Source organism: Pyrgilauda ruficollis, unplaced genomic scaffold, assembly GCF_017590135.1.
Source record: "Pyrgilauda ruficollis isolate IOZ18807 unplaced genomic scaffold, ASM1759013v1 scaffold9, whole genome shotgun sequence".
NCBI classification, from domain to species: Eukaryota; Metazoa; Chordata; class Aves; order Passeriformes; family Passeridae; genus Pyrgilauda; species Pyrgilauda ruficollis.
This window is the reverse complement of record NW_024531043.1, coordinates 6,471,259-6,485,372: the sequence shown is the minus strand read 5'-3', so window position 1 is coordinate 6,485,372 and position 14,114 is coordinate 6,471,259. Positions and strand designations below refer to the sequence as shown.

The 14,114-nt window shown below is 42.9% G+C and overlaps 2 protein-coding genes across 6 annotated transcripts in view; one reads left to right on the top strand and one right to left on the bottom strand.

Annotated features, from left to right (window-relative positions):
- The window catches only part of ARVCF (ARVCF delta catenin family member), a 135,839-nt gene extending 127,071 nt beyond the window's left edge, over positions 1 to 8,768 (top strand). The window contains exons 15-17 of one of the 2 annotated variants that reach the window (XM_041488479.1): positions 3,649 to 3,740; positions 5,639 to 5,752; positions 7,130 to 8,768. In XM_041488479.1, the coding sequence (XP_041344413.1) occupies positions 3,649 to 3,740; positions 5,639 to 5,740 (194 nt within the window). In that variant the 3' untranslated portion in view covers positions 5,741 to 5,752; positions 7,130 to 8,768. The remainder of the gene's footprint in view (positions 1 to 3,648; positions 3,741 to 5,638; positions 5,753 to 7,129) is intronic. The other variant, XM_041488480.1, reaches the window with a different exon arrangement.
- COMT (catechol-O-methyltransferase) overlaps positions 1 to 14,114 on the bottom strand; it is a 52,201-nt gene that overhangs the window by 13,900 nt on the left and 24,187 nt on the right. The window contains exons 5-6 of one of the 4 annotated variants that reach the window (XR_005956924.1): positions 13,196 to 13,393; positions 2,053 to 2,069 (exon numbers count right to left, since the gene is read on the bottom strand). Coding sequence is in view for 2 of the 4 variants with exons in the window: in XM_041488488.1 (XP_041344422.1) it covers positions 13,346 to 13,393 (48 nt within the window). In the remaining 2 variants the exon portion in view is untranslated. Of the gene's footprint in view, positions 1 to 828; positions 2,070 to 8,814; positions 13,394 to 14,114 lie in introns of those variants that run through there. The other 3 variants (XR_005956923.1, XM_041488489.1, XM_041488488.1) reach the window with 3 other exon arrangements.

Below are 14,114 nucleotides of genomic sequence, written 5' to 3'. Positions count from 1 at the left end.
GCCTTATGCTCTCAGGAGTTACTGGTACAGCCCTGAGCACAAAACAAAATGCAAATTTACAGCATATGTACACCATCAGGCAGATTCCCTGGGCCATGCTGTTCTCCAGTCTTTTTATCACCTTTAGAAGATGAGATCTGTCAAGTTTTCTTGATTCCAGCTCTTGAGTGCTTTTTACTTCGATACGACTATGACTTTAGTCTCTTTTCAGCTGACCTCTGAAATAACACAACTTCGTTTATCCAGTTTACTATCCTTAATTCCAGGGAACTGGAATAACAGTATTTCATCTCTTTTCTTCAGGCTCTTCCAAATGCTGCATGTTTTCTGTCTTATGGGCGTATTAATATGAGAAGGCTGCTCTAGACTTTATTTTCAGATTTTATCTTTGTAGTGGACTGTTGTGTTCTGGAATTTCTGTTCTTTTTCCACTCCGGAATGAACTGGTCCTTCCAGCCCAGTGTTCATCCCGTGCTGAGTACATGCATACAAGACTGATGGTTCCAGAACATCCCCACCTGTCTGCCTCTCCTCTGTGGGTTCTTCTCTCCAGTGTTCAGGCTGTCCTGGTGCCTGGGCCTTTCCCATTAACCCACATCGGCTCTGCTTCAGGATCACAAAAAGAAAATTGCTGGTGCTGTCTCAGCTTCTTTCCTAATGCTGTAGGAGTCATCCTTCTCACCAGAGGAAATCACTTTGCTGTCATTGGTTAGGGAGCAGAAGGATACGTTCCCCATCAGCTGACAGTACTCGAGCAGTCTGGGACAGTCTGCCCCTGCTGTCTGGGGCACTGGAACAGCCTGGGTAGGGTGTGGATGTGCTGGGAGACACAAAAAAACCCATATTACGAGTTACCATGGGATAATCAGGTTTGTCAGGTATCCCCAGCTCCAGCAGGCTGGAGAGCAGCAGTGCCACTGTCACCATGTGCCTGGGGCCCTGCCCCTGAGCTGTCTGCAGGGGCAGCAGAACAGAGATCTCCAGTGTGTGCCAAATCCTCCAAAACTCTGTGTGTGCCTTAGTTAAACTGCAGGCACTCAGACAGGAGCACTGTGGAGATGAAATTGTTCAGACCAGAGACAGAGAGTTCAAATGCCATTGTCCTTCATGCCCATCTTTAGGCATGACTTTTCCTTTTCCCTCCTCCTCTTTGATGGGTTTAGAGGCTTGATCTTTTTTAAGTTGAGAACTGTGTGAGGGCACAGATGGACTGACAGTGGCAGGCATGAATTTGGTCCTGTAATTTGTGATGACATAAAAATGTTGCTGTAGAGTGAAGGGGAGATAGAGAAGCAATAGAGACAACAGCAAGCAGGATGCCGAGAGAGGGAAGTAAACAAGCCAAGGATGGGACATTCTTCTATTGACCAAAGTAACTTTGGTCTATACAAGGGATTGTATCAATTCAGAGTCATGTACTTAAACTTTGGAGCAGCAAGATACATACAGATATTTATGCCACAGAAGCAGTTAATTCTGATTGCCTCTTCAAATGAATATGAAACATGGGAGAAGCAGTTTTCTAACTGCAGATTTCTAACTTCTTGCAGAGCTGTTGTTCTCAGGGCAGTGAGGTATTACTTCTCTAATGCAGACTCTTTCAAAGTATTTCTCATTTTATTTGATCAAATCATGAACTTCCTGTCTCTGCTGCTGCTTATCTTGACAGAGGCAAGCACAGTGTGTGGGTTTTGGACATGTAGGTGCTAGTCAGTGTGCAGGCCACGGGCCCAGAGGACAAAATGCAATATGTTGGAGTTCAGATGCAAAGGGCAAAGTTCTTGAGTATTCTTTGTTATCAGATTAGTGCCGCTGCAAAACTGGAATTTTCCTCTTGCTGATGTGTCCTGGCTAAGTGTGGGAGTTTTAATTTTTTCCTAGTATTAAAGATATGTTTTGGTTTTTTATTTTTTATTATTACAGTTTACTAATGATCTTGCTCCCTGGGAAGTATCACAGCTGCCATCCTTCACTTAGTGGCTGTTGCTTTCTGGGGGTAGTTCAAAGGTTTCCATTGTGTCTTGGCAATTCCTTTTGGAAGTGTTTGTCGATCATCTGTGACGATGGCACTACAAAAATGCAAAGTGATCCATTACATCCTTGTGAGTACAGTTACCATGAGATTGTAAAAAGCTACCACCCAGTTGCTGCAAAGTTTGATTTTCTGTTTTTCCATCACTTAATACATACTTCTGTGAAGTATGTTGTCCTAACTAAATGATGAATCTGTAGATTAGGACGTAGCCTACTGGCAGTGTTCATGCCTGTCATTTGAAAGAGAATTATCGGTCGTGCGTTCTCCACAAGTGCTGGCTGGGTAGCTGGGTGCAGCTGGTTTTTTACTTTTTTTGTTCAAAAGGAATAGCTAAAAATGTCAGGCATCTTGATTGTCAACAAGTAATTGTAAGTTAAGTGCTGTGTAGCAAATCATGCTTTATGATCTGTGAAGTACATGTATAACTCCAGAATTCTTCAGTTATTTTTGGTCAGTGTGGTTAAATCATCTCTTATTGCTCTTGATGTCAAAAATACATCCTGCCTCAGGTGTTTGTTTGCTGGTCTGTGTGCCCTTGGGTTTGAGGCACACAGAACACTGCAGCTTTTCTCATCCTGACCTGGCTCTGTGTGCAGTTGTCATGTGGGCAAACAGTGCCACGAGAAGCCCACAAATACATCACTCATTTTTCCTTAATAGCCTTTTACAGGCAAGTAATAAACCCGAAAGAGAGGCATTTTGATAGTCTATGTAAAACTTTTTGTGGTATTCTAAAAACACAGTTTGTCAGGACAAGAAAAAGTTAATGATCCCTCAATTACATAGGGGAAAACAAAAGCCTACAGGGAGGTATAAATTCGGGTGTTGTTTACTCCAGATTACAATGCTGTCAAAGCAGAGCAGGCAAGGATCTATTTGTCACTGTTAATGAGGGAAATCTGATGCATCACGAAAATAAATTAAGTTTTGCATTGTCTGACAATGATTCAAAGTAAAGGTTCTGAAATAATTACAGCCATTTCTTTATAAAACCCTCTCACAGTTTTCTTCCTTGTGTTCATCATGCTTTCATGCAGTTCCTTAGTTGTCAGGAGAAAAGGCACCAACAGGTGCTGCTTCATAATGAAAGACAGCCCAAGCACAGCAGGGATTGCATTGAGATTTCTTCCAACTCGACAGGCCCTTTTTCTCAGTGCTCTGACGGGGACTCTTCCAAATTATTGTCATGTCCTGCTAGTAGTCAGGCTCAGGAAGAGTGGGAACAGGCTGCAGAGCATTCCGAGAATGAACACAGCCAATTAATCAGGCTGCTAAGCCAGGAATGCAGGATTTGGGCTGAATTTGGAGCTCATTAGCCACAGGGCATGAGATGACAACTTGCTGCTTTCCTTGGGCGCACTAAAAAGTGCAGCAGGCTGGGATGAAAACAGTGCTGTTTGCTAATGAGTGCCAGCATCTGGCAGTGCTATAAAAAGAAGACTTCTCTGTTTGTTTTTAGCTAGTAAAAATGAAATTTCAGAGCTGGAGCACATGAGAAGCAGGCTGCTGGGGTTGTGGTGGTTTGTTTTGCTTTGCTGAACAATTCTGCTTGCATCAGCTCTGTTTCTGCTCTTGTTTTTACTTCATGCCCTCCTGTTGTGTTGCCTCCTCAGATGGATATTCCACCATCGACCACCGAGACAAGGAGCGCAAGTACAAGAGCAGTGATAACACAGGAGACGCTTCCGAGAAGGAACCTTTAAAAGTGAGCTCCCTCTTACTGCTGAGTGCTGGGTAGTGCCCTGGGAAGAAAGGAGTCCAGTGTCCTCAGCCAGAAACGCAGGGTCGTCACTCCCCAGGGGGCTGTATAAAGGGCCTTTTTTTATTTCACATAAAGGCATTATTTTGTAATTTAGCACTTGGCTAACTAGAAATAAAAACAAAATGTTGCTTTCCAGTGCAGGAGCAAGTGCAGTTAGTTGCTGTACTCTTGTAAATGGATGAGGTTGTAAAGATAGGTGTTTGTTCTGTTGCCCTTGTCCAGGCAGCATTCCCTGGCCCTGAGCTGTGTAACTGTGCTCAGACTTCGTTCTGACAAGTCTCTTCAGATTGTCATGCTGCTTTATTGTCTTCATCATGAGAAATAGGTGTGAACTTGTGTGTCCATGTCCAGCAGTGTGGTGAATAGTATTCATTTCTGCAACACTCATTCACAGTCCTGACGGTGGACCATGACCATGGGCCAGGGAGATGGAGAGCGAAGAAGAGACATGCACAGTTATGTGTGTGTCTTCTAAGTACAAATTCAGACTGCTTTCTAATTAAAAACAATTTTTGCTTTACAAGGCTTTTTGTTACTATGGGCTGTGTACAAATGTGGCTCGGTACACTCTGTGTAATTCCTGTTGCACTTCTCTACCTTTTCAGAGTAAAAAGTCTGTTAATGCTGTGGCCACCAGTTCTCCTTGGCCTTAACACAAGCTTGGGTTTTCCCTGGGGGAAGTAATTTCGAGAAGGAAAATGAGGGTTCATTGAAATAAGAGTCAGTGGTAGGAGACACTATTGCTGGTCTGCAGAAGGCTGTCCTTAATAACCTTCAGCACATCGTTGATAATACCAGAAAATCCAGGTGATTCATGTTGAGGGGAAACAGTTAAACTTCAGTGAGGTGAAAGGCAAACCCACCATCATTGAACAGGGAAATAAAAAATATGGGATTTGGAGAAAAATACTTCCATAGATGGTAAACCAGGAAGACTGCACCAGCTTGTCTGTTTTAACTTGCCTAGTCAGGCATTTCCTGCTGTGTTCTGCCTTTCCAAGAAGGTACACCCGGCAAAGTGGCTTCAGTCTGCCTGGACTTTTTAAAGCTGCTTACTGAAGTCCTACAGTGTGTCCCTCTCCTCCAATTGGCAAGAGATGGTCTTGCTTGAGCCAGTATCAGTCAAATAAACTACCTAGTTCCCTCATTACAGTTCAAGTACATTTTTGCAAGGATGCAGCAGGAATGGATGCAGTAAGTTATGTAAGAATTTTGATCAATAGGAGCTTGGCAAAAAATGTCTTTTTAAGGAAAATAGGATAAGGTAGGAAAATTAACAAGTACTTGTTATCTTTTCTACTCAAAATTCATTAAAGTGGTCCAATGCAACCCTCAAAATCACTTCAAGCAGCTCCAACTCCAGTGTATGACCGAAGTGACGCACAACCAGAGTTAAGCAAGTGGCTGCTTTGCTTTTATGAGAAAAAGCGAAAAAACATTTCACCTCAACAGTGTGTGACCCACAGCCTGTGCTGCCTCTTGGTTCTGAGCACCTGGGGGTAGCCTGAATCCAGGCTATTGTACACAGCAACGGTGTGCACAGCCCTGCCCTCACCTGGGCAGAGCTGAGCAGCTGCTGCTCTTCCTCTCTGCTGCCAAACAGAAATGTGGCTGTGGGGGTTGTAGCTCGTGAGCTGTGTGAAAGCTCAAGGGAGGCTGGGAATCCAGGGAAGTGTGGCCTTTTGGCTGTTGCAGATGCTTTTTTCAGTATTGTGCCTTTGCTGATCTTGTTTCTTTCTCTACCACTAATTTTCCCTTGTGCTACTTTAAGCTGACTTGTTTGGTGGTTTTGTTTGATTAATCCGCTCTGTTTTGCTTTAACTCCTCACCCTGTGCTGCAGAATGACACAAATAGGAAAAACATTAACAGGAGTAACAGGGCTTCGGTGAATCTGGTGGATGCCCGTGACATTAAACCCCAGCCTGTTGACTCTTGGGTCTAATTTGCATGCATGGTAGGTCCTTTTAATGGTAATTGGGTCTAGTGAATAACTTTCTCTTGTGCATGATTTGTATAGCTGTGGGATCTCTTCAAATCTAACTGCTAACTTACAGATAGATGAAAGTGTATTTGGAAGAAAAAAAAAGTGGTGTTTGTACTATTCAGTGTATCTTTAATGAAACGCAACCAAACACCACTGTGTGATTAAAAATAACCTGTCAAATAACCAGGCAGAAAATTAATATTGTGAATGATTAGTTGTCAGCTGAAATGTGAAATACTTCTGCTGTTAGGCCATGGGAATGAATTTGAGTAGTGTGTTCCTGATTCCAACCATTTTTCTCCCTCAATGCTCATTATAAGGATTAGCCTGAGACTTAAGAAAAAAACATATCCTTGACTATTTTTGGATGTCCCTTAAGGTTCCCACGAATTACAGCAGGAAAGCTGCTGACTGTACACGAGTTACTTTGCAAGGAGAGATTATATTGGTTACACAATAAACAGTGACCCACAACTCCCACTTTTCTTTTTTTTTCCTTTTTTTTTTTGGTTTTTTTTTTTGTGTGTCACTAAAGAAAGGTGCCTTTTTGTTGTGTTCTAGTTGTCTGCCTTTGCCGTGTGCCAAGTTCCTCAGTAATGTCACCGGCCTTCCTTCACTCCTGCCACTGCTAATCTGTGTCCTGCTGTCTTGCTTGAGTTACCCTGGTGATACCTTCTGGCACTTTGTCAGAGGATGCTGTGTTTGGAACAGCAGGTGTTCTGCCCCTGGCTATGACTAAAGGAAAATTTCAGTGACTGTCACGAAGGCACTGAGCAACTTTCCCATCAGAGTGGGCAAGAGACTTTAAAGGCCCAAATTCCAAACCATGAACTGTTATCCACCCCCATAATTGTACATGGAAATCCCTTTCATTAGTGGGAGAGAAAATTCCTGTATGTTTTTGGGTGGTGCTGGATAGTCTTTCCCCTCCTTCCTTTCAATCTAGTAGAAATGCAAGGTGTTAGCAGATGGTTTCTGTTTCTGGTTGGAAGCACCTGCCTAGAGGAGGATTTTCAGCATTTTGAGGTGCTGTCACAGAGCAGGTCCTGGCACCACTGGCCTCCAACAGCTGCTCAGCGCTGCCTGATCAGCCATGGTGGCTCAGGCACATCAATGTGCCTGTGGTGCCTCCTTCACTCCTGCACTCTGCTCTGAGGTGAAGCCCTACAAGGGGGTTCTGACTTAGAAAAACTTAAGTCTGTGCTCATTTTCTCCCAGACATGCCCTTCAAGGAGCCCATGTGTTGGCATAGGTTGGCATTTCCAGTCACTGTCCTACCACAGGTGATGGAGATCACCAATGCCATGCTAATGACTGGTATTAATCAGTTCTGACTTTATTTTGCAGGGTTAAAGTCCAACCACATTTTTTTTTAATTGAGGGGGGAGAAACAAACATTGAATCGACCCAGAGATCTCATCAGTCACCACTGCCATTCAGACTGGGAGGGCTGCAGGTCCCAGGAGGGCGTGGGGAGCGAACCCACCCGAGTGCCATCGCCCGGAGCACGATGCCTTACAGCGAGACACTCTGCTGCTTAACTCCCTGACATTCCCACCAGAAACAGCCGCCGCCTCCCCCTCCCTCCCTCCCACTCCTGCAAGAAGAGCAAGAAAAGAGAATCCAAGCTTCCATGTAGCTGGCTGCGTTCTTAGGTGACTCTTACGTGTGGATGGTGCCAAGTTGGAGAAGCGCACATCATGCGGCAGCTTCACAGCCAGAGAGGAACTGTGGGGTATTTGAAATGATACCGTAGGTGTAGCCTTGAGGAGAATAGCACTTTTCTGGTTTGGGGTTCATTGCTTTGGTTTTTGTTTTGGGGGATTTCTTTTGAACTGTGACTCTTAACGTTTTTGAAGGCTTTCTGAAAAATGTTTAGGTTTTCTTTTTTATTCCCACAGAAGGTGCAAGACTGTTGAGTGGGTTTATTGGATTTCAGTGAAGGGAGAAAATGCAGAACAAAAACTATTAAATGCTAGTTAAATGAACTGGAGAGTGGATGACAAAATTGATGCAAGCTGTATAATCTGCTTTTAGAGTAAGCTATATCAATCACAGTGCTATATTATCATTATAATCTGGTGTACAATACTTCTGCCTTTTGAATTCTGTAATGTCTCTGTTTTTATTTCTGCATATTGAAAAGCAGTTTATGGAAGGTTTCAGTGTCCCTGGTTCAGAAATACGTGCTGGGAAATGGAGTTGGCTGGCTTTTTACTTTCATGTTCTCAAAGATTGCAATAAGGAGCTTTTACATGTTAAATGTATCATTGTTGCATTGATGATGATGAACTACTTTTGCCATAGCTGTTAAGACATTGAAGGTAATAGGAGCTTTTTTGTAGGATGTCTCATTTTGAACACCTATAAATTTGAGATGGGTTTGTCACTTGTATTTGATAGTAAATTTTTCAGTGTTGGATCCATGTTTTCTTTGGGCTAAAGATCCTGATGAAAAATGCCACAAAGGGAACTGGTTTGGCATTTTAAAATCATTGTCATGGTTTCTGTGTTCCGTTGCTTTTGAGATTGCATATTTCACGTGGCATGAAAATCACCTGTGTGCAGCAGCTCTCCTCCAGGATGCCAAGGCCTGCCTTCTGTAGGGGCATGTTTACCTCAAGAAAACGTACTCTGCAAATGTGGTATCTGGAAATGCCGGGAACTAAATTATTTCAGATCACTGATTTTCTCCAGGCATTGGTCAAGGGAGGGCAGCAGATGAGAACAGAAAGCAAATGTCTCAGTATCAGCATTGAGAGGACTTTTGCTGATTTTACTTGGTTGCCACTGTTCTTTGATTGCCACATTTAGTTTTAAACAAGCTCCTAGAAACGGTGTGACTGGAAAGCACATCCTTGAGTCTAGCAAACATCATTTGCGGTTTTCAGTGCCTGCCATTCCTTTTGTAACTAAAAAGGGGAAGTATCCAACAATCTCACCTCCCCCAAAATATTACTGTAATAGTAACCATTGCATTTTTTGTATAAAAAAAATTTAAAAACTTGAAAAAAAAAGCAAGTACCAAGAGCTTTGTATCTTCTTGAGTATATTAAAAATTTGACATGAATACATATATATAAATAAATAAAGAAGTCTATATATCTATATATATATATTGTTGTGCAGAGAATAGGTTAACAAAACCATGTAAAGTAGTTTGCAGGAGAGGGAAGCATTTGTTGATTCAGGGAAAAAGACTGATGCCAGAAGCTGTCAGTGATTTGGATGATATGTGTGCTGCTTCGCACCCTCCCTATTTGACCCTCATCTTCCACATACGTTGCAGTGTCACTTCTGGATCCTGGGGAAGGTGAAGTTGCTTGGAGCAAATCAATATAACAAAGATTTGTTTTTTCACCTGCATGAGAGTCCTATTGGGCCAAAGATGCTCAGCGGATCAAGGGAAGCAAAGAGAGGCACCTGTGACTATCTGTGTCGGGGCACTGTCTCTCTGTGTAGACATAAGGTGTGGCAATGAAACCAGATACATTGTCTGACTGTATATTATATCAATGGTGCTCTTTTCATACTTGTTCTGCCAATACGCGGAGACCCTTTTAACCAAGCTACACAGAAGAGTTTTATATCACTTTTGGTTATGTACTTGGTGTATTCTTTTTGTATATGAAAGGATTTTTTTAAAAACGTTCAGTAATTAGCAATGGAACCTGCTTTGTAGCTGACTAGAACAGTGTAAGAGAAGGGCCGTGCTGTCAGTCTGTCCCTGATCTACTTCAAACCATATATTTACCAAAGGAGTCTGAGAAAAAGTTCACTTAAAATAAAGACCTGACTGTTGAAAGGAGTCTCTGCTAAGACTTTGTGATTTAGTTATTGTGCAGATATTTCAAAGCCAGCAAGAAGTTAACAGAGAAAACCGCAGGAAGGGGCAAGTGAAGTGACTGGGGCCAGTTATGATCATGACTTCCTAGATATCCCATGGCTCTTACTGGGACACTACAGGGACACTCAGAGTCTGGGTTTGGAGTCTGCATTCATCTGTGTCATTAATGGGCTGAAAACACTAAGGATATTTGAGAAGCAGATTCAGACCCCATCTCACTTCTCCCAAAAGTCTTTTTTTGTATTTACACTGCACCCTGAACTGTCCCTATCAAGTTAGATGGCACTGGCTGCCCAGGTCATCGTAGCAAACTGTTCTTTGTTTTCCTGGGGGTGTTACAGCAGCCAGCAGAGTTGTGAGCTGACAACATGGTTTATTGCTGCAGAAAATCAGAGGATGGTGTGTCAAGAAGTTGATGGGCCAAGGCTTCCACTGGGAATCACACTTCAAACCCCTACCCTTCCCATGCCTTACATTGACAACTAATTCCCAAGTATGTAGCAATAACTCATCCTCAACATTACTGTAGGGTTTTTTCTTCTCAACAAACTGTTATTTGGATACTGAGGAAAGAAAACAGATTGAGGGATGATTTGCACATGAGACTATCACCTTGTATTCTCAGCCCACTTGCTGAGGTCCAAAGCAGGGTGCCTTGAACCAGGTCTGGTGATTTAATGTCCTTTTTGTCTATGGCCAGGGGCTCACTGGTGGGATGTGTACCCACCCCTGCCCTCTCCTCTCCCCTTGCTGGCACAAGTGTGACTGGCTGTTTGAGCTGTTCTGGAATGTGGGTGTATGAACCCGTCATTGTTGTATTTTGGCAGCAGGGACTGTATGTAAAGAAGGGAAAGCGGCAGTGTGTGTTGACTAATGCTGCAGTAGGGTCTAGAGTCTCCTGCTAAAAGGCAGGCAGTGCTCTTTAGGGCTCAGGTATGTGACCTCCTCTTTTACTGTTTACTCCACTGTGAAAATAGGAGGGAATATGCCTGTAAGGGGCTGGGATAGAAGAGATTTCTACCTGCAGAAATTGTAGTGGGAGGGATGGTTGTGGAAGGAAGTGAGGGTGTTGCAAGACTCCTGATAAAGAGGAGGAGGAAATTTGATGGCCCAGTCAGGGCTGAGATAACATGGGGGAGAGGAAGACTTCTGACAGCATGTGATTACTGTAGAACCTTCTTCCCAGGAAGGTGGCTCACATATCTCCCAGGCGATTTCACTGAGCTGTGCAAGTTGAAAGAACACTGTGTGCCAACTCCCCTGGAGAAGCATCAAGTAAGTGTGAGAGCAGTTGTGCTTTACGGCTTCCCAGGTCAGTCAGCAGGTCTGCAGAATCCAAGGAGGAGAGCAAAAAGGCAAGGCTGTAAGACGTTTTGGTTCTGTTGTGGATTTAAGTAGCAATATAGCCATACATACAACTCAAGGTGTGTTGTCAGCTTGAAATGCTCCCTAGGGAACAGCTTGGGCAGCCATAGGTCCCAGTCTTCAGTGTCTTCTGTTCTGGCATAACTGCTGCCTATCCCAGATGTGTTCTCACATGCTCAGACCTTCTGGTTCTCAATGTGCTTCTATCAGGAAAGCAAATCTGGTCTCTGTTGCCAAGATGCCCCTGGGGACTAGGAACTGACATGCTGTCAGGGACACATGACAAAAGCCAGGGGTGGCATGTCTGTTACAGCAGTTTCCTAAGTGTGTGCCAGCTCTGAGGAGAAGTTTCAGTAATGCTTTCCAGCAGGAAAGCCTTATGCTAGGCAAAGCAGTTGTCACTCCTAGAGCAGTTCCATGAGACTGAAGGTAGTGAGTTACCTTCTGTTACCTGCCTTAAGGTTGAGCATAGGCTCAGCTACCTGTGAGGGAGGTGCACATGTCAAACCCTCGAGTAAGCAAAGCTTCAGAAGCCAAATGGGCACATAGGAGTGGTTATAGCCTCATCTGCTGAGCGACTGCTGGCTCAGTGAAACCTACAGTGTGCCAATATCTTCAGCCAGCAGGTTTGTGCTGTTGGGGTGGAGTTTTTGAAAGTGTTTATATAGGTGTAGTTTCTTGCAAAATTTCCTTATGATGCCCCTAAAATCTGGTGTTTCCTTATCTTTGACAGAGAAAATCTCTGATTTACTGATACAGTAACTAACCTAGTGCATTTAAGGGGAAGATATTATGAGCCTTTGTTTTAAGTTTGACATCAGATTAGGATGATCTGAAGTCCAAGGTGAGGAGGAAGATAGTGCAGATACTACAAGGCCTGCCAATCTGGTTCTTACTGTTCAGAAAAAAACAAAATAACTAGACTAAGAAGCTTACTGGTAATTAGTAGCTAATGTGTTTGTAACTATCATGTGCCTTAAAATTTTCATGGTAGGAGAATTTAAAAAAATCAACAATGTGTTTTCTGTAATAACTGCTCAACATTCTCTCTGTAGATTAGACTGGTGGGATTTTGCATTGTATTTACACTGTACTATAAACTGAAACACTTAGAATGGTTTGATTTTACAAGTATGGAGAGGGAAAAAAGGTGGATTATGCTTTTCATAGAACAAATATTACCGTGACAGAATGTATTATTACTATGATAGGATCTTTCCATAATGCAGACAAGTAGAATGCTTGTTAGAAACCAGGTATGTAGGATAACAGTTTGGTGTGTTTTCAATAAACCATGCCTGGAAAGAATATATGTGCCATTGGTTATCTTTTTGTTACATCAGGTATCTCAAATATTCTTTGGCTTTTGCAGCAGCAGTTTTCTGTGGCAGGGGATTATTCAACCCCAGTTCAGGTCAATGTTCTGTGTTAGTAAAAGGTCAGTGGTAATGAGAGGCAATTGAAATATCTTATAAATGAGTAAAGCTGAACATTTTTGACTCATTGCCATATGCTGGAGTTCTAGCACAACCCTGGACTGTAGATCATAGAGTTTTTTTCTTTTTTAATATACAAGCATATTTCTGTGGAAAAGATATCTGCATCACTGTTCAAGGGCCAGCAAGTCTGTGAGCACAGAACTTGCTGATAGCTTTTCCATTTGGAAAGTTACTAACATTTCTCAAGTCATAAAATCTACGTAACTTTACAAAGATTGCACATTTCTAAATCTTTTCTAAAGAAAACTAAATTGTAGCGATGTATGAGGTTTGGTTGACATGAGAAATTGTTGCTTTGAGGATGTGCCAAATAATTTACATTTGGTACTGTGGAATGGAAGAAAATCCTGATAATGAAGAGTCACCCATGGATTGAAGGTAACAGCCAGTTACCACCAGATACTCATTGTCTTGAAGACTGCCTCATCTGTGTTTGTGAGATCAGTGACTGGCACACCTAAACACACCATATTCACCACCATGTCTTCATGAAGCCTGACAAAACTTAATAAATCTCCACAGAATGTTCTGTGAGGTCTTAGAGAATGGAGGTCAGGTTTTCTGAGTGAAAGGCTGATGAATCATTGCCAGTAACAGAGTTTGCCATATGAGAATTCCTGACTGTACCATTCACAGCACTGTAAGGTTTCATTTACATGCAAATGTTTGCAAACAGAGCTTGGAAGGTCATCTCCGGCTTACCTGCCCTCCTTATTTCAGATGTTTTAAATGCATCCCCAGGTGTTTTGTAAAATCATCTCTGGATCTGTTCTTGCAGCTGGAGGATACAGTTTCACAAGTGCTGTGATAAGATGGGGGCTCCTGGACTTAGCATCCTGCAGCTTGGTGTCGTCATTGTTCCACCGCAGTAAGGAATCTTACTTTCCCGTTGTGGGTGCACTAATATGGCAATGAATAGCAGATGCTGTAGGTAAGGTACTAGCTAAAACAAATACTTTGTTTTTAAAACTGACGTTTTATAGCTGTCAAAATGATTTAATTTCCAGCTTATCACAGGTTGGGCAAACAGAAGTGGTAAGTCCTGCAGGTGAAAGATTAATCTGGTAACAGTGGGCAAGAAATACCAGCCCTCATCTGTTTCAGGTTTCAGCAGTGTCTTGGGGTAATACTCTGTCCTCAAGGGTCTCTTCCCCAGTGTTTTTCTTTGACGGTCTCTGAAGCACAGCAGTGGCAAGATCTTGTTGTGGTACAAGCTGATGAGGGATCTTTTGAAACAGGAAGGTGCTTTATAATGTCATTAACTGAGCTGTAGAGACAGAGGCAAAGACTGAAAGTCTGGTACTCTGTTCAACGTGTGTGTGTGCACAGCAATCACAGCTGTTACTTGTAAGGTACCTTATAACTGATTCCTGATTGACTGCTCAGCCAAGTAAGGACACATCACTACCCTGCTGGTGTCACCTTGGATGGGAGAGTTGGGATCTCAGTGGTCTCTCTCTTCTTGTTGCTCTTGTAGGGGTTTCTGTATGTTCCCTTCACTGCATTTAGTGTTTGACTCATTGCTCAGAATTCTCCAGTGGGCTTTTCACTTCCTCATGCCAGTGGGAGGAGGCAGTGGCTCCTGTACCCTGCTCTGTACTCAGACAAGTAAATTCTGATG